Here is a 27,402-nt window from a genome sequence, read left to right on the forward strand (position 1 = left end):
TCTTAATGTTACAAATTCTCTCCAGAGAACATACATTATTTGAATTAGGAAGAGATCATATTTTATGTTAAAAATTATTATCTATAGCCCTGGCTGGCATAGCTCAGTGGATTGAGTGTGGGCCTGCAAACCACACAATCGAGGTTCAATTCCCAGTTAGGGTACATGCCTGGGTTGCAGGCCAGTTTCCCGCAGGGGACACACCAAAGGCAACCATACATTGATATTTCTCTCCCTCTCTCCTTCCCTTCCCCTCTAAAGATAAATAAATAAAATCTTTAAAAAAATTACTATCTATAGAAAGAATAATACCTTCAGGATGGTATTCTCCAGATTTAATGAATAGTTCTTGGAGGGAGTAAATGTATCATATTATTTTAGCAATGAAGTGACTGAGGGAATAGGCAAGTGGCTGGACTCCCAACCTGGCAGTATTGGGTAATATTGGGCCCCCTTTTGCATTTTATTTATTCGTCTTTCCCACTGGAAGTGCTTTTGCAGAGAGCTGAGATTTTTCCTCCTTCCCCACCTGGTCTTCACTTTTCGGACACCACCCAGAGGTGACATTTCTTCCAGGGTTGAGGCCGGGTCCCTTTCTTTGTCTAAGAATTGCTGGAACATTTACGATTTGTTATTAATTTTTTTCATTTCACTAAAGATTTTGAGAGTCAAATTCCATCATTCCATGAAATCTATAGACATTTCGATTCTATAAAAATGTATATTGTATAGACATTTTTTGTATACATTTGTCATTCCATTTTATCTTGAGTTTTTCCAGTGTTATCAGGTTTATAAAATGCTTCAAAAGTGTTTTTTATGTAGTTATAAAATTTATTTGAGATTGATTTTTGTGTGGTATGAATTGAAACCATAAGTTTATTTTTTTCAAAGTACTTAGCCAGTTTCACACAAACCATTTATAGAGTGATCCATTTTTTCCACATTAGCTTATGATATATATTTTCTCATTAATTAAGTGATATAAGAGTCTCTTTTAGGCTTTTTTGTTTTATTCCATTGATGTATTGATTCTACACCAGCATTATACTGTTTTAATAAAGGATTAAAATATACTTTAATATCTAGTTTGGGTGCATTCCTATGGATTTTACTTTTTAAAGTATAGCTATCTTCACACAATGTTTACTACACACGATGCTTGGCATTATATAAAAAATATAAATTTATTTGGCAGTAATTGACATTTTCCATTAGCATTTAGTTTACCCCTCCAGGAACATATTTTATCTTTCCATTTTTAAAAATTTTCTTGTTTCATCTCCCATAATTTGTAGCTGTTGTGAATTGGATCCCTCCCTCACTACATCTTCCAACTAGTAATTCCTGATACATAGAAAACAATTTTGGCCCTGGCTGGTGTAGCTCAGTGGATTGAGCAGGGGCCTGCGAACGAAAAGATCGCAGTTCAATTCCCGTCAGGGCACACACCTGGGTTGTGGGCCAGTCCCCTGCAGGGACAAGTTCCCAGCAGGGAATGCACAAAAAGCAACCATACATTGATATTTCTCTCCCTCTCTCCTCTCTTCCCTTCTAAAGATAAATAAATAATTAAAAAAAAAGAAAACAATTTTGAATATGTTTCATAATTAGTTAATTTGTTGAGTGTTATTAGTTTTAACAGATTTTTGGTTCTCTTACATTATCTAGAAAAGCAATGATATCATCTTATACAAATAATTATCATTGCCATCCCGTTGCTCAAATAATTGTATATCTTTTTTCTTTTTTTGAATGTTAGTAGTGACCCTGTGTGTGCTTATCTTTTCCTGATTTGAATGAGAGCAACGTGAGTCATTTGCTGCTGAGAGGTCTGGGTGATTAGTCTGAGAGAGATTAGGAGACATGTTTTGCTTCCTAGTTCACTAGTAGGCTTAAAGTTAAAAAAAAAAAGTTGAATTTTATCAAATGATTTTTTGTCCTTTTTGATAATTATGCACTCTTATTTGACCTAGTGATATAATGTGTTATATTAATATACTTTCTAATATTAAATAATCCTTGCATTCCTGAGGTAATCCCTACTTGATTGTGCTGGCTTTTTATTTTAATATACTTTGACTTAATTTCACTGGTTCCTCATTCAGGATTGTATCCATAAATGAATCATCTATTGCGCTTTTTAAGAAGGAATGTTACGAGGAAACAAATGGTTTCATGGTCACATCCATTTGAGAAAGACAGATTAAAACACTGAAGTGAATTTCTTTGCTTCAGGCACTTCAGAGACATATACATGCTAACATATGCTATAAATCTCTGAAAGAGTGTTTTCCAAACTAATTCACAATAACCACCTTCCCCCTCCAATGAAAATGACACTAATTTCCACAGAACCCTCTTTGGAAAATACTGGTCATTGTCATATTGCGGTACAGGTTATATAAACCACATAAAGTGAATTAGGATAACTTTTCTTTATTTTATATACTTTGAAGTAGATTTTACAACATGGGTGCTAATCAGTTTCTTGAAAACTTGAAAGGCCCGCAGCATTTTCTGGGCCAGTTTTGCGAATTATCTCTTCCTAACATGGCAGTCTCTCCCGAGGAGGTTCAGCTTCCCTAGCCCGTGGGATCCACTTTATTAATTCATATTTGTAGAAAATGAGTCACTTTACAGAGCTTCTAAATTTGTTAAAATATAATTGTGGATAGAATTCTAATTCTTAAGACATGTTTACTTACCTGTTGGTAAGTAAAACAAAAAGCAATCTACGCCAAATGCTTGAAACTACATAGCACTGAGTAAATGGCGACCTTTTTTATTGTCTATCTCCTTTCTAATTTTGTTTCTTTCTTTTTTATTTAGATTTGTCAGAAGTTTGTGAATTTTAAAATTCTTTTCCCAAGTAACCACTTTTCTACTTATCTATTTATCTACCTGTCTATTTTACTGTTTTCAAATTTAGTAGTTTTCTGTTTAGGTTGTTGTTTTATTCTTCCAGCCTTTCTTGCAATTGTGTTTTTTTCCCCTATATTCTTGAGTTGATTGAAAAGTTCATTTAAACAAAATTATTTATTAATAATGAAAACATTTAAATCTATTAATGTGAACTAAAATGAGTTCTGTATTTCATGGCTGTTTGCACGTGTGGCTCAGCGTTCAAAGTTTACAGAAGGGCTTCCAGGTAAAAGCAAGACTCGGGCCTTCTGCTGCTCCGGTCTTCTCCTCGGGGGCGAGCACAGCTCCCAGGTCCTTCCAGAGCTACTCTATGTGGACTTGGCTTTTGAGCACAGCTTTGTCAGGAATGCATATATTAATACTTAGTTATTATTTCCATCAGGTTAATTAGCTCTACTTTTCTTTTAAGATTTTATTTATCTGTATTTGGAGAGAGGGAGGGAGAAAGAGAGGAGAGGAGAGAAATATTAATGTATATATGGTTACCTCTCATGCGTCCCCTACCGGGGACCTGGCCTGCAACCCAGGCATGTGCCTTGACTGGGAATTGAACCAGTGACTCTTAGGTTTGCAGGCTGGTGCTCAATCCATTGAGCCACACTAGCCAGGGAAAATAGCTCTACTTTTAACTTAAACTTCTCATTTGATAAAATAATAGGATTGTGGCTTTAAAACTATTTATTGGATATTAAATTACTTTGTTATTAATTTCTATTTATATTGTGATTATAGAATGTAGTCTATAAACTTATATTATTTGGAATGTCCTGAGATTTATCATGTGATCAATTACATGGTCAGTTTTTATAAATGTTTCATAGATATTTAAAAGGTATTATCTATGAAGTTACTAAGTATACAATTTATTCAAATAATTTTTATTTATTATTGTTCATTTGATCTGTTATGATAGAGTGGTAAATTACTTTTCTTATCAAATTGAACTTTTATCAATTTTTATTTATATTTCTGATAAGTTTTATTTTATATTGTATGCCATGATATTTGGCACATAAAACTTATTTAACTTCATACACTTATTCTCTTATTCTGGATTGTCATTTTTGCTCCTTTAAAAAAAATCCTAAAAGTAACACCTATACCTGCAAATAAGAATTCAAATAGTAGAGGACATCAAATGAAAAATAACATATTTTTTTCAGACTCCCTACCTGTAAAGTCACACTTCATTGGGAATTAATTTTGAATATTTTTACTATTTGCATTTTTCTGGTGTTTACTTCCATAACTTTAAATAATATGTTTATTTTTCATTCTTAATTTATTCACTATAGTTATTATGTATTCTGTTGATTCTTCGATATGAAAGAGTATACTAACTGCTCTTAGCTATGTTTGTTAAATCACTGCCAATTTTCATTTTGTAACCTTTACAGTTTTATAAAATAAACTCCCAATTTCTTGATTTAACAGTTTTAAACATTTTTGACTCTGTTATTTAAGATGGGGAAATGAATTTCCAACTTAACATCCTTTGTGCCTCTTTTTCTCTACTATCCAACTATGTTGTCACTTTTATTTGAGGAAGATATATAGCATTATGTTCTCTAATTGTAATAAATCTCTCATACTTTGTTTATAGTTTGTTCTGAAAGTTAAAAGCTAACAGGCAGCATCTTAATATAATTACTATGTAAATAGTCACTGAATTATTTGGTAAAAGTATTGAATGTTTGGAGAAGGCAAGGTGATTCACTGTCTATACCTCTTTAAGGGGAATGTTCCAAAGGTCAAGGAGAGATAGATTCTGTCTTTTTAAACTTTCTATTTATTACTTAGGCTCATGCCATGATTTAAGTTGTTTCATATTTGGACCATTCTTGGAAAATGTGTGTGTGTTTTTCTTTCTGGAGTTTCTAAATATCTTTTATTTTTATTGACAAAAGAAACACATGTCTTCCTACCACAATACTAACATCTTACAACTGTTAGTTATAAAATTTGTTAACTGCTTTGTTATGTATTGACTGGTTTCTAGGTCTGTGTATAGTTACTATCCTGGGAATTTTCTTCATCTGATTTCTGGATTAGTTCCATTATTTCTTACATTTTGTATCTTTCTCTTTTTTGACTCCCTCCCACCGCAGTACGTATTCAAGTGATTTATTTTCCAGAAAAAAAGTACAACCAAGGTAAACCTTCCAGGGCCTACCTTACCTGAAAATGTCTTTATTTTGACCTAATGCTTGAGTGGTATTTTGATCGGGGTAGAACTCTAGATTTTAAATCATTTACTCTTAGCAACTTGGAAATATTGCTCCTGTGTGTTTTAGCATGCCTCAATTTCTAACAAAAAGTCTGAGGCCACGTTGATCCTATTTATTTTCTCTTTTTTTGAAGACTTTATTTATTTATCTTAGAGGGGAAGGGAAGGAGAGAGAGAGAGAGAGAGAGAAATATCAATGTATGATTGCCTCTTGTGTGTCCACCGCCAGGAACCCGGAACTGGCCTGCAACCCAGGCATGTGCCCTGACTGGGAATCGAACTGTGATCCTGTGGTTCGCAGGCTCACACTCGATCCACTGAGCTACACCAGCCAGGGCCCCTATTTATTTTCTATGTAACCTGAAATGTTCTTTCCGGAAGATTCTAAGATTTTGTTTTTAATTTCGGCACTCCGCATTTGTCAAAGTGTCTAGGGATCCCTTCTTTATGTTCACCCTGTGGAACAGTCCTGGACTCTTTTTACCTAAAAACAGTTATCTTTGGGTTTGAATAATTTTATTCTGTGTGATCTTCGATTATTTTCTGTGTTTGTTTTCTTTTGGTTTTTTTTTTGTGTGTGTTTTTTTTTACTGTTATTTCTGGAGTTTTCAGGAGGGGGAAGAGTTATATACGAATATTCACTCTTCTTCCTGAACTGCAAATCTGCATTATAAATTGTTTTCAGTGTTAAGTGATATTTTTTCTGTTTAATCATTTTAGCCTTGAATACTTTGGTCTTTGTATCTACAATGCTATCTTCCACTTGTTTTTTCCTCCTTTTCCCTGGTATAGCTTTATTCACCCTATTTCATCAGTAGTTTGTACCTTATTTTTTTTAGGTTTGTTATTTCTAAGCAGCACTGGGTGGGATGAATGCTCCCTACCAGACCTGAATGTTCAGCAGTTCCTAATGTTGATTAGACCCTGCAGGCAGAATGCCTTTTAGTGATGTGCTCAGGAAGTGTGGCTATATCATGGGATTTGCTAAGGACGTTTACATCTGAAAATATTGTTCTCATTTTTGGGAAATGACATTTAATTTGTCTAGTATCAGATTTGGGGGACACACATTATTTCTTTAGATGGATGTATAAGTTGATACCCTTTTTTCCTCATGTTATGGGTGAAGTCCGGGACCAGCCTTTTTCTCCATTCCTCCCTTTTCCCTCCTCCTTCCATTTGTAGCAATTATTTTGTTATCCAGATCCATGTGTGTGTGCATGCACGTGTGTATGTATGTTTTCACGATGAAATTCAGAAATTTATCCAAGTATGATTGTTTCAATATTTTGTTCTTAGTGGAATACTGTCTTCTCATTTTATTGACTCCTTTTAAGTTGAGAAAATTTGATTTGACTCTTGCTTTAAGTGTTGTTTTTTCCTCTAGTAGTCCAGGACTGTTCCACAGGGACAGGATACCTACAATGGGGGCATCACCCCTTGTTTCCTGGTCTTTTGGTCTAGGAAAAACGTGCTGTCTAGTTTTGTCTCCTGGGCCCGAATCAGTAAACGGTTCCGGGGCTCTGCAGAATGGGCTGGCTCACCTTGCTCCATCCTGTGCTACCTTTAATCTGCCTTCAGGGGGTGCAACTCATTCTCCCTTCTCTTTTCTTCCCTTCCCTGAAACGCCCACTGAGAGAAGAGATTTTCGTATTAGGAAAATAGGCTGTTGAATTCCAGAGTCAGAAATAGACCGTATAAATATGTATGAAGCGTTAAAATTCTTCTTTGAAGTATGATTTCCTAACTAATGGATGCTTCTGGGCTGATTTTTCCTTTGCCCTCAGTTCAGTCCTGTGCAGACCAATTTGCTTTTTGGATGAACTTAAGAACCTTATAATTATCATTCATTACCATTTCTATAATACCATTCTGTATTATAATAATATCTTTAAAAAATTTTACACCATATTTTCCCTAGAGTGCTTCACACCCATTATTTTATTTAATATTCCCAACAGTGCTGTGAACAGTGCCGGGAGTCTGTTATCATTCCTATTTTAGAGATGAGGAGACTGAGGTACAAATCATTTAAGTGACTTGTCCAAAGTCATGCGGTGAGTGGGGTGGCAGCATTCTGACAGGGAGCTGTGTCTTCAGCTATTACAGCCAGGACACGCTGCCTGTCACTGTTAGTAACAGGATGTGATCACCAATTTTGAGTATTTATAACACCCCACCTACTGTGTTAAGCCCTTTATATACGTTGTGTCATTTAACACTCTTTATAACCCTGCAGTGCAGGCCACTATTATTATCCTCCCAATTGCATAGAAGGAAACTTCAGTTTACAGGGGTTAGGTAACTTGGTCAAGGTCACACAGCTAGTCTGAACCCAGGTTCCTAGCCATTTTTCTCCCTCCTTGCTTTACTGGGCCTAGCCTATGAAGATGTTCAAGATAGCCCCGCTTATAAAAAAGTCTTCCATTTGTTATGATTTCCAGGCTCCATTCTCCTCTCTATGACTCCTATAGGCCTGGGACCTATTGTCATGGTGGAACTGGGAGCCTCCTGGATAAGCAAAGCGAAGGGAACTAACGTTCACAGAGTGCCTAGTCCGGGCCCTGTGGCTGCTAGAAATCTGTGTCACAAGTACATTCCAAGTCTGGTGTTATCATTCCTACCTTACGGAGAAGGAAGGAAATTAGAGAAATGAAATTTGCACAGGCTCCTAGTGGAGGACTCAGGACTTGCACCCAGCTCTGTCAATGGAGGCGCTTTCAGGGCCAATGAGAACTATTTCTCAGAGGCTTAAGGAGGTCTTTGACCAACAGAGATGTATTTACCCCCTGCTAGTTAGTCATTTAATAGATATTATGGAGCCCCATAAAGCTTGCCATGAAGGAATTCGTAAGAAAATTCAAAGAGAAGCAAAACTGTACCAAGTTTTCAGGCTGCATTGCTTAGCTTATATCACGATACCAGCAGGCCTTTGACTGAAATACATAAGAACTGGGACTTCACCAGCAAAAACACATTGGTAAACATCATAATGACACACACATTTAGGAAAATGATGTTTTTAATTTTAAATGCTATGTAGCCTTGCCTTATATAGTCAATGCTGGGAAGTTGTGGTATACCAGGAAATGATTTGCATTTTAGCCTTAGGGCAAAAATATGGAACTTGTAATTATGTCAAAGAGAGGCAAAAATCTTCTAACAAGAAAAACTAAAGCTATAAAAGTCTCAGGATGTGTGTTGATTAAGCTACTGTGTGGCTGAGCATTTTGTCTGAAACTTCATAGAGAATTTTCAAGTAAAAACCTTCTGAATCTTCGTTGCTCTGTTGCCAAAGTGCAGAAGTCATGGGTGATGGTCATTTTCCTGCTCCTTCTAAGACCTTCCTGGCCTGAGGCAGTTTCGAGCAAGGAAGACTGGCCCTGCCTCATTTCAGCTCACGGGAGGAGAGCTAGCTGCATGTCTGCCCTGGTATGCGCAAGCCAGCTTGAAGTCTGTGATGCTGATCAGATGCAAATAAACTGCCCCACAAATAAGCCGCCTCACAGATGTGGCTGCCCCACCTCCTGGGCCAGGGCTTTCTGCACCTGTGGTGCAGCACCCCTCATTTTCCTCCCCCAGCAGCCCCATACTGACTTCTCTAGTGCAGAGCTCCATCTGTATACTGTATGGGTGACCAGAGGAGGGCTGGTCCTGCCCCAGAGAGCTGGAGTGGAGGGATCCAGGGAGAGGCTGGAGAGTTTTCCTGTTTCCTTTGTCCTTCCTCTCCCATAGTTCTCCCGTAAGAGAGACTGTAGACTGTAGCCATAGTTCAAAGAACTGGCTGGCTCTGAAATCACAGGTCTGGATGCAGATTGTGGTTCTGTCCCTCATTCTTGTCAAGCCTCTTTTCCATTTATGACTCTTAATTAATGACACTTAGCTCACGGAGTTGTGAGAATTGAATGAGATAATGTGCTATCAAATCTATAGGACCTGATAAAGATATATTATAACTGTTACCTCCACTAATAGCATGAAACCTTGGCCATCATCAGGGCTCAGTCTCGGATTGCTGAGTGGTACTGTTTGTGGGACGTGAATACATTGATCACCACTATGCTATTCAGCCCCTCTTCTGAATGAGGCAAAGTTAACTAGCTTACTTGGGCCTTTAAACAAGTGAAATGTATCAGCCCTGTGTGCCTCTTGCTTCACAGCGGGGAAGGCATGTGTGTGTCTGGGAGATGGGGCTTGCCAAAAATGTTTGCTCCATAACTAGGTTACCATACCATCATGTGCTGGTGTGGCTTGATAGGAAGCATGTCCTGGATGTTTATTATAGATTACTTTTTGGCTGGAGTTTATTTGCAAATCCTGTACCTAATGTAGGACTTGCATTTAGGAGATGTAAAGGGCTGTATAATCTAAGTACTAAGAAAATAACCCAGTGAAAAAACAGGTCAAGGATTTGAATAGATCTGTCACCACAAAAGATGTGGATGACAAATACACACATGAAAATGTACCCAACATTAGGAAAATATAAAATAAAATCATATTGTGAGACAATTACACACCTATTAGGAAAATAAAAACACTGACTCTATCAAGTATTGGTGAGGATATGGAGGAACTAGGGCTCTGTTATACCACTGATGGGAATGTAAAGCGATACTACTACTTTGGAAAACAATTTGGCAGTTTTTTAAAAAAAGTTAAACATACACTTATCATTTGGTGCAGCAATACTATTACTAAACCCTAAATCCATACAGAGAATGGTATACAAATGTTTATAGCAGATTTATTTGTCATAACCTCAAACTGGAGACAACCCAAATATCCATCAGCAGGTGAATGGATAAAATAACTGTGGTATATCCACATAATGGAATACTACTCAGCAATAAAAGGGGGTAAAGTATTGACACATGTTGTAACATGGATGAATCTCAAAATAATTATGGTGGGTCAGAGAAGTCAGACATAAGAAGAATCCATACTCTATGATTTCATTTATATAAAATTCTAGGACATGCAAACTAATGTATAATAACAGAAAGCAGATGAATGGTTTCTTTGGACTAGGTGTAGGAGTAAGGGATTATCCAGAGGCATGAAATTTTTTCGAAGGTTGAATATATTATGTTAATTGAATCTCATGGATATAAACATGTGTAAAACATCAAATTGTATATTTAAAATATGTGCAGCTATTGTATGCTAATTATACCTCAGTAAAACTGCTAAAAAGTTATTTAAAACATTTGGACAAAAAATAAGGTGGAGAAAAAAGAGTATTAACTCTTTAGCCCTATTAATGCTTTCAGGCCTATTAGAATTTCCATTATCCCAACATCATTCATGTGGCTATTTTTCCTGTACACTTTGCAAAACATCCAATCCAGGCCATCAGGAGATCAAGAAGCATCTCCTTACAGTGCTGGTCGCCGTAAATACAGTGTGGAACTGCACCCATGCCAAGACAAATGGAGACAGACCAAGCTTTGTTCACAGAGTTTCGTTCCTTTGAATTAAATGCATGCTCAGCTTTGGTTCTGGTTGCCAGCAGCTACTTTTTTCAAGGCTACAATTTGCTTCCCCCACTGGGTGTGGAATTCAGTAAAACCAGCTTTTTGCACATGCCTTATTACGGTATGGACATAGATGTGTTTGGGATTGGAGAGGAAAGTAACTAGAAGCAGATTTACTGCAGTGTGGACATACTTGTTTGGCTGACCTCTTTTTACTGGTTTCCTGGGTTGATTAGACTCTGCTAATTGATGGGGCTTCAGGGGTGATAGCCTAGCAGAGCCACCCTGCCCTGGACTTGGACTCAGCACCCACATTCCTGGTGGTCAAGTCATGCCATTGTCCCCCTTTGGAAACAGGCATCGGAACAGGAGAGCTGGAACACTTCATGGGTTCTTACGGTGCAGAAACCATAATGACTTCCAAGAACATGGGCGAAGGCAGTTTGGCCCTCTTTTCACTCCAGTCTGTAAGGGAAAGAACAACCCACCAAAGTTCAGAGCATCTTAAACATTTTTGAAGTTGTGACATTATGTGAATAATTGGTGTCTGTGGGACTCTGAGAATGAAAGCGAGGCATACTGGTGTTTCTCATTACTACATAGAAAAGAAAAAATCTATAGTCAGACATAAACAGTTCCATCTAACATTCATTTTCAACCAGGGAATAGCATGCACTGCCGTACAGTCACTTGCATTTAAACACCCTACTTTACAATCCATAACCATGTTCCGCACAGTAACGTCAGTGCCACAGACCATACTGTGAGGAGCTTTTGCAAGGAGGACATGTTTAGTCTTTGTAGCCGCTCTTTTAATTTTGCCATGACCTTGAAATTAAAATTGCAAGCAATGTTGTTCAGAGGCAGTGTGGAATGGCGAGGGTCTGGTTTCTGGGCCAGGATTCCTCCTGCAGACACAGACCAGTCATTGTCTTTGGCACCAAGGATTACTGAAGAGACAGCCCTTGTCTTCAAAGAGCCTTCAGCCTGGATCCAGAGGCTGCGATCAACAGGCACTTGTAACGCAGAATGGTACGTACTGCAGAGAAAGCGCCTAGACCAGGCGACCTCTAGGAGAATTGCCCAACCCAAACTATGAAGGTCAGCGAAGGCTTTTCAAAGGGTGAGTCAGAGTTCCCTCTTGAAGAAGTGGAGGGGAATCTCCTACCATCCACGTGGCAATGAGCAAATCAGGTTCTCTGAGCCTCTGTTTTGGAAGTAACAATATCCCTCAGTGATGCTATAAGGATTAAATCAGAGGATATACATGAAAGCACATGGCCCAGTCACTTTCTAGGGCAAAAGGTCCTTTCTTTTTCTTTCCATCCAGCCTCCATTAAGTGAGGAACATGACTTCCACAGTAGGCTACACAGAGGTACCATCTGGAGCATTTTCAGCGGTCATGTCTGTCATTCGGTGTTTATATTCCCACTTTCAATTCATTAGGGTTCTTTCCCCTTTGGTCTGGGCTGTGCTCATGTAGAGTGCAAGGTGTTTCATGTCCTTCCTGGGACACTTCATTAGGGGAGGTGGCCAACCTTTGAGCAAGTGGCAGAGGGTGACGCACGCAGCCTTGCAGGCTGTGGCCCTGTGTGTGTGTGGGGGAGGGGCAGGCAGAAGCCATTATCAGCTGTCAGGGTACTGGGAGCCATAAGAGAAGACTGCCTTAGACAACAGTTGGAGAGAAGAGAGGACAAGTAGGGAAAAATCACCTTCAAGTGTAACTCAGCTTTACTCTCTATATGCATATCTTGCAAGTAGTACATTCTTCCTACTCTGCTGTAAAAATGAATGGAGCAACCACTTTTTGGAAACATTCTGACTGGTCGGGAGGCATTTGCTGTGCAAGAAAACAAAGCCCCAAACTTCACAACAGGTTGGGCATGCTTTGCCTTTGGCCCCTCTGTGTTGGCTCTTGTTCATTTTTCTGTGCACTCTTGCCTTCCTCAGACAACTTCGCGTTTTCCAAACCCAAATCACCTTCTCATGTTGCAAATCCGCCTAACCTTCAGTTATTTTCTGCACAGCTGTCACAACAAACTTCCCCTCATCTGCTACTAAATGTATCAGACACTGTTTGCAGGCTGTGAGTGGCCGACTCCTTCCTGGGGCTTTCCAGTAGAATCTGATGTTATCCCAAACTTCTCATCTGTTTCAAAGGGTACAATTTCCTGCATTCTCTGGAGGGAAATCAAACGCACTGCGTTTAGGAAATAGGCCGATCCTTCACAGATTTAGTAGACCTCGAGGCAATTATGGAGTGATTATTCCAAACTTAGTGTCTCCTCACCTCATTTCCCATAACAATGACTTGACCTGACTGTGGGCTTTTCATCTTTCCCGTGAGATAGCAGGAAATAAATCATAAAACTTGAGATTTCTCTGTCCTCCTCCCAAGCCTTTGTAGTTTCTTCCCCAAGGTAATTGGTTCTCAGTTCCCCTTTTTCTTTCTCTCTGTCTATTGAGACCCAAGAATCTTTTTCTGTAAGTCTATCTTCATAATCCTTTAAATTATACACTTAGCCTCCCGATAAATACGATGATCTTTAATAATTACATTTTGGATTTAGACATGGCTTGTTAAGCAAAGTCACTCTCAGCTGGTTTCCTATGTCTCCTTTAGGGTTCCTGTCCCATCCCCTCTCACCTCTGGACTGGGGTGTATTTTCCACAGTGGTCTTCATGCCACACTCCAAACTCATCCCCCTCCAAGAGTCTCCCTAATTCTCTTTTAAGTTTTTAAGTGATCTTTTAAATTTTCTCCGGTCAGACATCTGCTGTAGCACCTTGATTTCTCCAATTCCTGGAAAACTTGCTTTGTGAATGTCCTCCACCCACCCCGCCGGATGCTTTGTCTAGCTGTGCGCCAGTGTGATGCGGTGCTACCGTGGTTTCGCTTTACACTGACTGATCAGGCACTTTGAATCGTTGTTTCAGCTCTATTGCCGTGAATCTATTCAGCTTAACTCTGTTCTTTGGCCGCCTTTGATTAATATCTCACTATGGGGACAGAGAGGAATTAGCGCATTAATTTCCCCTCGACACCGTTGAGAAGGGCTTTGTTTCCCGGGCAAGAGCCTGAAGCTACAGGTGCTGTGTGCTCCAGCTACAGAAGGAGCGAGCAGGCCCCGTGGTGAGGTGTGTGCGCGCTCTCAGCTGGCCTTCGCTCCTGGTGCTGTGCGGCAGCCAGCTCGCAGCGCAGAGCAAATGTTAGCATTTGGGGAAAAGTCTACCCACACGAGTATCAGATTTTAAAACTGAATGGTGAATCTCTGTTGAGTTAACAGTATTAAGCTAGATGGCATTTTCTTTTTAAGTTCATGAAACCTAACAGCTGTTTAGTGAGGCAGCGTTTTCATATGTGTCTATTTGACAAGTTTAACAGCAAATTTTGCAGGAAGTGACTCACTGAACAGGCTCCCTGGCTTGAGCTGGGACAAGAACAGCATGCAGCAGCAAGATTCACTGAGGGTCTTTCTGCTTTTGCATTTCTGTGGGTGGGGGGGAGCCTGGCTTAAGTGAGGGGAACTGAAAGGCATGTTCCAAAGGAAATTACTAATATCTCTACCCGAGTGTCCCTTGGAATTTGTTATTAACCAGTTCAAGGGGAGAAATACGGGGGAAGCACACTATGTAGCAATAAAAGCACATTAGTACAGTCAGCTTACTGTAACCCGATATTGGCAAATGGTAATTAAATCTATATATCTCTAGCTTTATAGTTTTCTGCAGCTGAATCTCTTGAAGGTATCTGCACTTCATCTGACTCAAGGAAGGCCGTGTTCTCTCTCTTGCCTCTGGAAGAGGCTGCTGTGCCTTGTAATAGCTTTGTAATATCACCAGATCGAAGACAAATGCTTCACTGGTTTTATTGGCAGAAATAAAGCACTTCTTATTACTCTTATGTTGGGGGTCCAAGTCCTAGAGAACTAGGACTGTGAGGCTACAATCTCATTTCCTTTCTTCCTCGCCCCGCCCAGTTTTTTCGTTCTCTTAAATTGTAGGACCTCGGAATTGCTAATGCCTAGGGTTATCCACTTTGTATTTGGCCCCAAAGGCTGTAAACTATATTCTTCATGATTTATCTGTGCTTTTATTGACAGTATGAGCTTGGCATGGACATGTGACAGAGTCACAGATATTGACCTCTGTTCTCAAGAGCATCCGTCTTCATGGTCAGCCTGGCATTCTCAGCCAACAAAAGAACCAAGAGCTATCTCATGTACTCTCTGAATTTCAGTACAGGTTTTGCAAGCCAAGAATACGAAGTTAGTTCTGGGTTTTGTGGTTGATTCCATTTATTTGAATTTTCATTACGTTATTTCATCTAAGCACATATGAAGAAATTTCATATTTTTTTCTCTCAGCCCATCATAATGTAGGTCAAAGGTCAATTACATTCAGCTATATGACAAAGATACTCCTACTACTTTTGAGCAGTAGGAATTTAGTTTTCATTGTGTTACATACTCAAGAAACACGAGAGGAATAAACCAACTCAGGAAAAGGAAAAGGAAAGGAAGCCAAATCAATTTTCTTATATGGCAAACTAAGAACTGCTCACTCGTAACCAGTAAAATGTCAGGGACACAACATGAGTCAGCTCACTTGACGTCTGTACAGTTGAATCCTGAGTGATTCAGTGTGAGGCGAGGGGTCTGCTAGTGGGCCTCTCCCAGCAGGTTGTCATCCCCACACCCCCAACCCAGAGCTCCTGGGATTCCCTCTGGGACGGGGACTACTGGTCAACGCTCCATTTTCCCTGCTCTCATCACCTCACTAACCAGCTGCCCCTGGACTAACTCCCAGAACCAGTGGGAGGAGAAAGGGGAATATCCTGCACTGGCTCCCTTCCCTCCTGTTGGGATTCGTCTCTCTTTCTGCAGTCATCCTCCCTGACCCCTACGATGCCCGTGTCTTACTCAGGGTGACGGGTTCAGTGGCAGAGGCATTTGAACTGAAGTCTCTTGTTTGTGGCTCTGAGGAAAAATAGTGGCGGAAAAACCCTGGATACGGGTGAAGCCTGGTCCACATGGTAGGTGTGGTGGGCCTGGGACACTCTCTCCTTGCCCTGGCATCTGATTCTGACAAATATAACCAGTTCTGCTTCACATCTGTGCAATCCCCCTGCCCCTGCCCGGAACTATAAATGTTATAGTACTAAAAAATGTTTGAACTTAAAAAAAGTCAGGTAGGTAAGTCTATTTTTTCTTCATAACTTCTTGTTTGAAAACAATTACAGACTTGCAGGACGTGGAAAAATGACACAGAGAGACTGTTGCCTTCCTTACCCAGCTCTTCCCAACGATGACAGCTACGTAACCAATGTATGTCCAAATCAGGGATTGCCATTGGTATAATCCACAGACTTTATTCAGGATTCACCGATTTTTACTGGGTGGGATTTTTGAAAATATTTTATTTATTTATTTTCAGAGAGAGGGGAAGGGAAAGAGAGAGGGAGAGAAATATCAATGTGTGGTTGCCTCTCACATGTCCCCCAATGGGAACTGGTCTGCAACCTAGGCATGTGCCCTGACTGGGAATCGAACCACAATCCTTTGTTTCACAGGTTCGCGCTCAATCCACTGAGCTACACCAGCCAGGGCTGGGTGGGATTTTTTAAGGATTTCAAATGCCATAGCATTTTGTTAATATGGCAAGTAGAATTGAAGTTGCAGCTGGAGCAAATATTCTCATCTGATCTTTTCCTTTCTTTCTGTCTTGTCCTCCTGTGCCCCAGTGTGTGGACAATAGATAGCAGAAAACATCCATCAACAAATAGTCTGAATGCCTGTTCTGAAAAGCACTAAATTAGGTGCCGAGGAGGACATGAATACCATTAATAAGAAATGGTCCTGTATCTGGGAATTATCTGCTCATACAGAAAGGTTCAGCTCAAGACAATGTGTATTTCCTGAGCATGTGAGATATATTCAGCAGTTTTCTATAAATTATACATGGAGAAAAGCTACTCTTTAGTTTGTAATGTACACTCACTCCTCCTCCCCAGCCCATATGTCTGCTAGCTCTTCGAGTCTTCCAAAACTAACTCCATCCCATGCTCACAAAGTACCTACTAAGTCCCAGTTCATGGCTAGGTCCTAGAGGTTCAAAGGTAGATTCTATACAGTCCTTTCCCACATGGAGTTCATGGATTAATGGGAGAGACAGACAGGTGGAGTGTAAGCATTTTGAAGAAAGATAACCACGGCAGCAAAGAGAATGTCTAGGAGAGGAGGAGGCTGGAGTCAGGGAGGTTGGTCTGGAGACTGTGGTGGTAGTTCAGGTTGAGGTAACATAGCCAGAAACCAAGGTGGTAGGGAAGATTTAGAGAGGAAATATGGCTTTGAGGGCTTTTTAGAAGTAAAATTTAATAGCATGTAGTGATAAGGGGCTGAAGTGGTAAAACAGAGTGACATGTCCCCAGTGGTCCAGATGATGGGGGTGGTGGAAATGCCACGCAACCAGAGTGGGAGTTCAGGAAGAAGAGCAGATGCTGAGGAAACATCATGAGTGCGGTTTGGATATGGTGAGTGTGAGGTGCCTGTGGGCATCTAAACTAAGAGAGTTTGTTAACCTCTAGATGAGCTCATGTTGTAGAAGGTAAGTGAAGGCTTGGAGGGAACGACCTTGCTTGTTAGAATGTGCAGTAGAAGAGGGTCAAGGACAGAACCCTAGGAAATAATAAACTTTCAGGCTAGATGGAGGAAAAGGACCCTACAGTAAAGATTTGAAAGGAGAGAAGAGAGATAGGAAGAAGGGTATGGAGAAGGAGAGACTATCCACAATGTTAAATGTTTCAGATGTTAAGTGTGATAGGAAATTAAATGTTTCCCATGGAGTACCGAACAAGGAGTCCTTTATGATCCTTGGGAGTTCAATGTCAGTTGGCTGGTGGGAAGAGACAAAATGGTAGATTGAGTAGTGGTTTTTATATGTGAACCAGTTAAGAAAGAGTTTGGTATAAGGTGATTTAATCAAGTGCTAACATGGAATACAGTGAAAAGTGTGACTGATATTAAATATTTAAGAAAGGCTAGTACAGTGTTATAGCTGAAGTGCAATCCCTTGTTTTATATATAAATAGAGACTTCAAATAAATGGTTCAAGGTCATGTATCTAGAAGGGGACAGCCAGGACCAAGTCCTAGGTCTCTTGACTCTCTTTATAAAAAGGAACTTGTAAATACACTATGGTTGAAAGGAGAAAACCAAAATCTGATGAAGAAAAAGTAATCCTTAAAACGATGAATCATAACTATATACTTCTGTTGTGAAATATAGCTACTTGTTTGATGAATTTATTCATTTTTCTACTGTATTTATTGATAGGTGTTGTGTGATTTGCTTAGTATACAAAACAAATAAAAACATATTCTTCACAGAGAACGTGCTTGTTAAATTTTATAAAAGTAAAATATTACTGCTGTTAAGTGATGTCTAGCAGGGTGACAGACACAAAAACAGGTAGCCTGCAGTGAGCGACTGAAAAGGCAGCAAGGAGTTCTGCCTAGGAGTTGGAGGCTGATGAACTGAGGCATTTTCGGCAGAGGGAACACGAGAAACATCAGAGAAGTGTAAAGAGTGTTCTGTAATTTCAAGGACTGAAACCAACCTGTTGGGGCTGCAGTGTAAAGGTTGGGGTCCTGCAGGGAATGATTTTGAGGATGAGGAAGCCATACCCATACTACTGACAGTAAATGGTGAGGACACATGTTGTAACAAAGGAGCTTTTCTGTTGTGTTTAAGATAAAGCCAGGGGCAATGGACCTGAATGTAAGGCAGAGCTATGTGTGAGGAAGTGTTTCAAAGAAAAGATAATGAGGTTTGAGCTTGGAAAGTGGTGGTAAGAGTGGAAGGGAGGGAAGTTAGTCAAGAAAGAATTTGGAGGTGAAATCATAGGCAACACTGTTCACCTGTTCTTCCTGAGGGGAGGAAGGCATTCAGTAACACAGTGCAGTTTCTAGCTCACTGACTGGGGTGGGGGTAGGGGTGGGAGTAAGGGAAGAAAGAAGAGCAGGTTTGAAAGGAAGATTCTGAGTTTGAGGTTGGATATTTAGAAGTTAGGTACATGTGAGAAGTCTGGGTAGATCTTTTGCCAGATTCTAGGCTTAGCTTATTGTGTTAATGGGTAGTGAATTAGTATAACACTATACTTAATTATGGATCCCCAAGAAGCCCCCAAAGTAGTATAGCAGTTGGAAAAGTATTCAAAATGCAAGGAACAGAGAACATCCAACTAACAGTGACTGAAACAAATGGAGTTTATTTCTCTCACATTGCAGACAAGTTGGTGGAGCTGCATTGGACTTGCCCTCCTGGTTACAGAGTAGCTGATGAGGGTCGAAAATTGCGAACAGTTTCTCGTCAGCTTGCTTCTGTTTGGGTCTCCTTGGGTAGGACTGGGTCACAGGGCCTCCCTTGGCTGGGAAGTAGGCTGGAATAGGAAGGAAGAGAATGGTTGATTTCAGCTAAATTACTAGTTTTCCACCTACTAGATGCAATGATTCTTTCCTAAATGTATTTTTCTATTTTTAGAGATAAGGGAAGGGAGGGAGAAAGAGAGGGAGGGAAACTATGTGAGGGAGAAACATTGACAGGTTTCCTCACACGATCCTGGACTGGGACCAAACCCACAACCCAAGCATGTGCCCTGACAGGGAATAAACAGAACCAGCAACCTTTCACTCTGTGAGACCACGCCCAACCAACTGAGCCACACCAGTCAGGGCACGATGATTATAAATAAATAAATAGATAGATAGATAGATAGATAAATTTCTAATGCTTGCTCTGTTATCCTAAATTAAGCATCATAGATACTCTGCATGTATATTTTCAAATAAATCAGGATATAATTAGGATAGTCTGCTATCCTAATTATAATATAAAGGAGAAATTGAAGGAAAATAATTTTTAATGTGATAGAGTATTTTAAAACGTAACTTCCAAGGCATGACTGCACTAGATGACGTAATGAAGTAGTGAGATACTTGCCTGGTGAATGTGATCGCAGCGAATGCAGCCCAGGGCTGTGTTGGTGGTGCTTCCAGTACCAGAGCAGCACAGTCATTGGTGTTTTGCTGAACTAATGACCAGCTCTTGCTAAAGTTCTGATCGAAACTGCAGCATAGTCCTTCCCTGATATGCACGGTAGTTATTTCTTGGGAAAGTCAACTTGCATTAAAAGTGTGAAAAACCATTTTTATTATAGTTAGTTAGATTCAAGACTCAGAAAGTAGGTTTTTTATATTTAAAAAATCTGTGTGGAATACAGAAGAATTCTTAGCACAAAAGATTGTCCCTTACATAGCAGTATGGCTAGGATCACTGGCACCGGCCAGTCAATTCCTAGTAGGACCCACATACTCTTATGACAACCAGAAATTCCCCCTCTTCCCCCCACCTTTCAAAAGTCTTCCTGGGATAGTACCATCTATACTGAGAACAACTGGCTTAGATTAATGGGGCTGGACACTTCACACTTAACATAAAATTGGGGTTTGATTAGCCAGAAAAGAGAAGATGATTATTGAATAGGTAATTATCAGTGCCTGCTAATCGTAGGAATTGAATCTTGCTTATTTTTGTATCTTCTCTAAATTCTTGCAGAGTTCTTGGCATATAGTAGTCTCTCAATGAACTTTCTGGAGCAACGGAATAATTGGAAGATAAGCTATGGAAAATAGAAATCCAGTATTATTTGAACCTTGAATTTAATGTGGAAACAAGTCTTCCTTGAGATGGTTAAAGGGCTAATTATTATAAATCCAGGAGGGTTAGCAGGTGTTTGGAAGTGAATTTCAATGTGCCAGAGTCTGTGTTCAGCTTTAGCATTTCAGGCCTTTAAATCTGCTACACACTCCAGACGGAAGGCTAAGAGTTAAACTTGCGGTAGTAAATCCTGTTCAGCAATGAAAGGTTTAGGAGAAATATTTGAAGTTTTCATGTTCATCATATATTCAGCCTTTAGAAGAAAAAATGACACAATAAAATGTCAATAAAAATCTCAGATCCTAAATCCTCTTCTTTCTGTCTTTTAGCACATTCGCTTCTTATTGTATCCTTTTCCACTTCACTTAGCCTATTCATTGTGGCGTTTCTATCATAGTTGGAGGCATTTTCAAATACTGATATTTTAGCTAAAATATCTAGAAATAGAAGCAAAGGGTTTTGTTGTATTTCCTCAAAATGCAGAACTATTATTAGAGAGAATATAATTCATAGTAGGGGAAAAATTGGTTTTGCTTTAGTTGGCTTCCAGATCGAAGTGGAAAAAAAATGAAAATAACATTATGAAGAATTTTATCTCTTTTTATGAGAATGGTAATCTGTAACTATGGATGGTGAAGACAATATGTGAGACCCAAGTCTTTTTCAAATAGTTCTCCAAAGTTGCCTTTGAATATCTGTGTTTCTGAATTCAAAGGCATGATACAGCATGGGTTTTCAAAGCATCACATTTTGAAGATGATAACATTTGTTTCCATAGTTTGAATTCAAGTAAAGGAACAATGACTTCAACCTTTTGTGTATGAGAACAAAGAATAGTAAAAAAACATTTCAAATGTCCTAAAATTGCTTGATAGTGCACTAGGTTTTTTATTTTTTATTTTTTTGGTCAACTGGTTTCTTTGTATTTTAGGGATTTTAAATGAAAGAAGACCTTGAGTGTCTATAAATGAATGACTGACTAATACCTCTTTTGTAAGAATGTGATAGTTTTCCATCTGTAAAAAATTCCACGGAATAACCAGATAGGTAATAAGTGGTGGCTTGTTTGGGGACTTTGAGGTACTTCTTACGTTCTCCTTGTCCGGATATGGCATGTGGGTGGATCCTCTGTGCCAAGGGGACGGGGATAGGGAAAATCACAGAGAAACTTTCCTCCCTTCCTTTCCCAGCTGCATGAGGCCGGACAGTTACCTGTCACAGCACCCGGGGCATTTGCTCCCTTCCTGTCATTACTGTGTCCTTCACCTATTCCCCCCACTTACCATCCAGCTACTTTCGTTTCCTCTGGAGACTGTGCTTTGTGAAGCCTCTATGCCTTTGTATGGGTCCCCCCTCTGTGGGTTACCTTTTCTTCAGTGCCACTTCCCGCTTTTTCCGCATGCCCCTAAATTAACTAGTGCTTACCTGCCTATGTCCTCCTAGCCCGATTCTCCCCTCTGCTCTCACAGAACCTTGGAGCTGCCTCAGTGATGGAGAGTTTTACATTACCTGTGTCCCCATTATACTTCATAGCCCTTTGAGGGGGTGGATATTATCCTACACATTTGTGTCTTCAGTACTTAGTAAGTGCTCAATAACTTTTTGTTAAATGAATGGAGACATAAAATTATGATACAGAACAAAGAGCATCTTTTACAGTTACTGAAGAGAAAATGTTGGAGATGAAGAAGACTATTTATTTTGGTTGATCACCACAGAATTATTTGCTCCCTTTGCAGACTATATAGAAAAGTAGTGCTTAATTTTATTTGACTGAAATGCCTGTATAGGGATATCTGAATTTCTGAGCTGGGGCAGACGAGCAGTCTTTCAGGTGAGTAACCCCACTGTTGATCCCGTAGTGACCTTCACTCGGGTCGACACGGTGCCAATACTTTGTGGTGGATTTAAAGTCTTCAGCTTCCAACGACTCTCTCATTCGTGATTCTATCCAGGCTTCTCCTCTCTTAGGTAAACTATTGATATATTTATGCTCACTGTTAAAATTGTACACTTTAATTTCCCTAAGATTAGCTCTGAGCTACTAGGGCTATCCCCTGGTACTAATATGAACAGATTTGGTAGGAAATCTGTGTTCCTCTTATGCAAACCCTTCTTGATTTTATATGTTAAAATATTTCTACTTTTGGTCTAGGTCTTTTCACACTGAGGGCTAGTGTTTTTAGTCCTTTCAGGCAAATAAACTGGTGCCTTTGCTCATCCTTCTTATTTGGATTGACTCTAGGTCTAGAATGAATTTTTTCATGTATAGTGAACCTAAATTTATTAATTCGGAGAGAATTTTTTAAAGTTATTCTCAATTATTGGTTATAATCACTGTGTTTTTAAATTACATATTATATTTTACAGTGTTTTGTAAAGTGGAATGTGATATAGAAATATTTTTTCCATTTTTGTTACCTTTCCAAATATAGGCAGTTAGTATTTATTATCATTTTCTACTATTTATTAATGAAAACATATTTTAGTTGTGATAATGTACATTTCTAAAAATGAAATTAATAAAAAAATCTATGCCCTGACTGGGTAGCTCAGGTTAGAACATTGTCCCAATACCCCAGGGGTATGGGTCCCATCCCCAGTCAGGGCACATAAAGGACCAACCAGTGAGTGTGCAGATGAATGGAACACCAAAGTGGTGTTTCTCTCTTTCTCTCAAAAACATTTAATCAATAAAAATCATTAAACAATAGATTCTTGCCCTGGCTGGTGTAGCTCAGTGGGTTGAGTGCGGGCCTGTGAAGCACGCAATCGAGGTTCGATTCCCAGTCAGGGTACATGCCTGGGTGCAGGCCAGTTCCCAGCAGGGGACTCACGAGAGGCAACCATACTTTGATATTTCTCTCCTTCTCTCCTTCCCTTGCTCTCTAAAGATAAATAAATAGAATCTTAAAAAAGTAGATTCTTATAGTGTTCCATTGGATGGAGACACACACACACACACAAATTATATTTTCAACCCAAGAATTATGTCAGTAATTTTCAGATTATGTGCCAGGGAAATCCAGGTTTAGAATCAACTAACATGTGATTACTTGTATATAGTGTTCTGGATGATTCTTCATGTAGTTTGTTATTTAAAAAATATGTATTATTTATTTATTTATTTTTACAGAGAGGGGAAGGGTAAGAGAAAGAGTGGGAGAGAAACATCAATGTGTGGTTGCCTCTCATGTGTCCCCTACTAGGGACCTGGCCTGCAACCCAGGCATGTGTCCTGACTGGGGATCGAACCAGCGACCCTTTGCTTCCCAGGCCCGTGCTCAATCCACTGAGCTGCACCAGCCAGGGCTATAGTTTGTTATTTTATGCCTGTAATCTTAGTAAACTTTCTAAGGTGCCAGCATTATACTTGGGAAAGCTTATTCATTAAAAGGTAAGACACCATCATCTTTTAAATTAACCTATTTTTAAAAATAAGCATTTATCTCATTTGCGGGGTTTGAAGATATGGTATAGTTATGTTATTCAGAATGACACACATAGCAGTTTTTGTTTTAATGTAGTTGTATCATTTTGTGTCAAAATTAACTGATTGTGTTAGGAGGCATTAAGTATTCTTATCAAAACGGCAGGTCATCCAATAATTCAATGGACGTAAATGCGAAAAGATGTAACAATGATAGACTTAGGCACTGCTTTTTTCTGGACGTACCTGTGAACCAGAACATGATGAGGATGGCGTCTCTGTGACCCCGTGGCGGGGTGCACCACTCCTTCCCTCGGCTGTTCCGACACGTGTTTTCTCTACAGCTTTTCACGTTTCCCTTTGTTCTATTCTGTCTTCTCATATGACTCTATGTACGAGTCTGCTCCAGTACAGATATTTTATTATAGTTATTTGCTTCTCAGACTGCATTTGGGTATTCATTATGGGTTTCTAGTATGTGTGAATGCATACAGTTTCTTTTAAGAAAACAATTCTTAATCCTTCGGGAAGTCTGTGCTAGTTGCTCCAGTTACCTGGTTGATTGTAGCTGCTGGTTTATCTGCTGCCTGGGAATCACAACAAAAGCCTTGATTAACTTTCTAAAAAGCATGGGTATGGACTAGGATCCCTAAGCTGTCTTGTATCTCCACAGTGCTGTCATTTATACAATTCCCATCCATCACTAGAAATGTACTGTGAAATCGTTAATGAATGTTTGCTTAGAGAATTTTTAATGAGAAGTAGATACATGTGGTTAGTCTTAATTAATAGATGGCTTAGTAACCTTTTTTATTTTTGTACTAACAGTACATTGCAAAATGTACTTTCAAGAATAAATTGCAATCTGGTGAAATATTTTGATTGCTTAATAAAATTTAGCTTTTAAAAACAATCATTATTATGGTCACTGTGGAAACCAAGAATTTATGTATGTAACTAGTTACAACAAAAAGGAGAGCAGCTTTGGGTAAATGGACATTTTATCAACGTTAATTCTTCCTATCTAACGGCATAGTATATGCTTCCATTTGTTAGTATCTTATTCAATTTCTGTACAGGTCTTTTACCTTTTTGTTAAAATTTATCCTGGTATTTTATTTTATTTTTTGATGCAATCATAAATGGGATCGTTTTCTTAGTTTCCCTCTCTGGAAGTTCATCATCGGTCTGTAAAAATGCAAACAATTTCTGAATATGAATTTCATATCCTGCTACTTTACTGAACTCATTATTGGTTCTAATAGTTTTTTGGTGGAATCTTTAGGGTTCTCTATACATAGTATCACTTTTTCCTTTCCAATTTAGGTGCCTTTTATTTCTTCTTTTTGTCTTATTGCTACGGCTAGCACTTCCAGTACTATGTAGAATAAGAGGCGTGAACATGGACATCCTTGTCCTGTTCCTGATCTTAAGGGAAATGCTTTTAGTTTTTCCCCATCAAGTCAGATGTTAGCTGTGGTTTTCTCATGTTATGGCATTTATTATGTTGAGATATATATTTCTACTTTGCTGAGAGTTTTTATCATAAATGTGTGCTGGCCTAGTATTCTTTTTATTTTAATTTTTAGCATATTTTAAACAAAATTACTAGGTAATGTGATTGTGTGATTTTAATAAATGCTGCCTTGTTAATAAGGCCAGTAGTTTTTTCTTCTTTTTTAAAAATTTTATTTATTTTTAGACAGAGGGGAAGGGTGGGAGAAAGAGAGGCAAGAGGAACATCAATATGTGGTTGCCACTCATGTGGCCCCCACTGGGGACCTGGCCTGCAACCCAGGCATGTGCCCTGACTGGGAATCGAACTGGCGAGCCTTTGGTTCATGGCCCATGTTCAATCCACTGAGCTACACCAGCCAGGCCTCTTCTTTACTTCTTCATTCTTTGAAGTTATGGTATCTGAATTTGATGGTGGAAGGTGGGATAGGCAGTCCTGTTTTAAAAGCAGTCTTTGGGTTATGGGTGGATAACTGTGAGAATCTTTTCCTAAAACCTGTTTCTTATTTACATAGAGTATTTTAGGAAGAAAACAACCTGGAAAAAAAATGAAGGTTCTTCTCTTCACATTTGTTGGTATTCACCTTTTATTTTTGACCTCTGGCAAAGCTATATACAGGAATGACACCTCGCAGAGGACTTTTGAAGAAATAAAAGAAGAAATAGCCCGCTATGGAGATGTTGCTAAAGCAATCATAGACCTTGCTGTTTATGGGAAAGCCCAGAACAGATCTTACGAGCGATTGGCACTTCTGGTTGATACGGTTGGACCCAGATTAAGTGGCTCCAAGAATCTAGAAAAAGCCATTCAAATCATGTACCAAAACCTAAAGGAAGATGGGCTGGAGAATGTCCACCTGGAGCCAGTCAAAATACCCCACTGGGAAAGGGGAGAAGAATCTGCTGTGATGCTGGAGCCGAGGGTGCACAAGATGGCTATGTTGGGCCTTGGAAGCAGCGTCGGGACTCCCCCTGAAGGTATCACTTGTTTTTTTCAAGTCAATTTGCTGTGTACTTTATAAAACTAATGTCTTCTGACCTAATTTATTATGGTGCACAGGATTCATATTATAACTTGGGTGATAAGAAAGAAAATGGAACCATTTCCTATTGCATCGGATTAATTAGTTCTCTACTGTTACATTCTTTTTTCCTTCTCTGTTCCTTCTTTCCCTTTCTTCCTTCTGTTACTTTTTAAAAGAAATTTGATTGCATAGGGTCACCTTTTAAATGAAGAATATATAGATAGTCATATGTGATATGTGATCAGCCTGATCACAACTTGATCATTTTTATCTAATATAACATTAATGTTATTCTGCAGAAAATGGAGATATATGTCGATAGGTTAGAAAAACTATGACTTCTTCCAAGTGGCTTCAGTGTGCAGAATTTTTTAGTCTTAGTGAGAAAGGGAGCAGAACTTTGCACACTGAATTGATTACTCTAATAGAAGGAATTATCCAGGGTAGAGTTCTACCTTTACTCATTAGCACATGGGCTCAGCTTCGTTGGACAACATAAATGCCTGGATTAGAGGTACAGTCAGTACCAGTCACCAGTGAGCTATCAGTCAGCCTTGAATATATTCATGGACTTGTATCTATGGCAGAGGAACTGATGTATAGAAACAAGTTGCCCTTATCTAAAAAGTTTTTAGAAACATTTAACCTTTTTTAATGCCAGGAGAAAGACCAAATAGAGAGTTCGATGATCAGGCTCCCCCCACCTCCTCACTGTCCGAGGAAGCTCATTTATTTTTAGCATAACTTTTTCAGATTACATAAATACAAACTAGACCAGTGCCCCCACCCCAAATACATATAACCGGGGGCAATTTTGACCCACAGGGGACACTGCGCATTGTCTGGAGACCTTTCTGATGGTCATTGCGGTGGAGGAAGAGCTACTGGCATCTAGTGGGTAGAGGCCAGCGATGCTAAACATCCCACAATTCACAGGGAAATCTCCCACAGTGAGGAGTCTTCTGGCTCAAAATGTCAACAGGGATGGGTTGAGATATTCTGCACTAAATAAAGCATTTGGAATGTCAGAAGCATATATATAATGGAAAGGGCAGTAAACAGAAAACACTCAGCAACTGTGAGATA

General features: G+C 39.3%; 1 protein-coding gene across 2 annotated transcripts in view; it reads left to right on the plus strand.

The window, feature by feature from the left end:
• CPQ (carboxypeptidase Q) overlaps positions 1-27,402 on the plus strand; it is a 411,097-nt gene that overhangs the window by 50,067 nt on the left and 333,628 nt on the right. For both annotated transcript variants that reach the window (XM_037048242.1, XM_037048241.1), the window contains exon 2: positions 25,807-26,269. In XM_037048242.1, coding sequence (XP_036904137.1) covers positions 25,840-26,269 — 430 coding nt within the window. In that variant the 5' untranslated portion in view covers positions 25,807-25,839. The remainder of the gene's footprint in view (positions 1-25,806; positions 26,270-27,402) is intronic.

Source organism: Sturnira hondurensis, unplaced genomic scaffold (assembly GCF_014824575.4).
Source record: "Sturnira hondurensis isolate 20B ecotype Veracruz unplaced genomic scaffold, ASM1482457v3 Scaffold0006413, whole genome shotgun sequence".
Lineage (NCBI taxonomy): Eukaryota > Metazoa > Chordata > Mammalia > Chiroptera > Phyllostomidae > Sturnira > Sturnira hondurensis.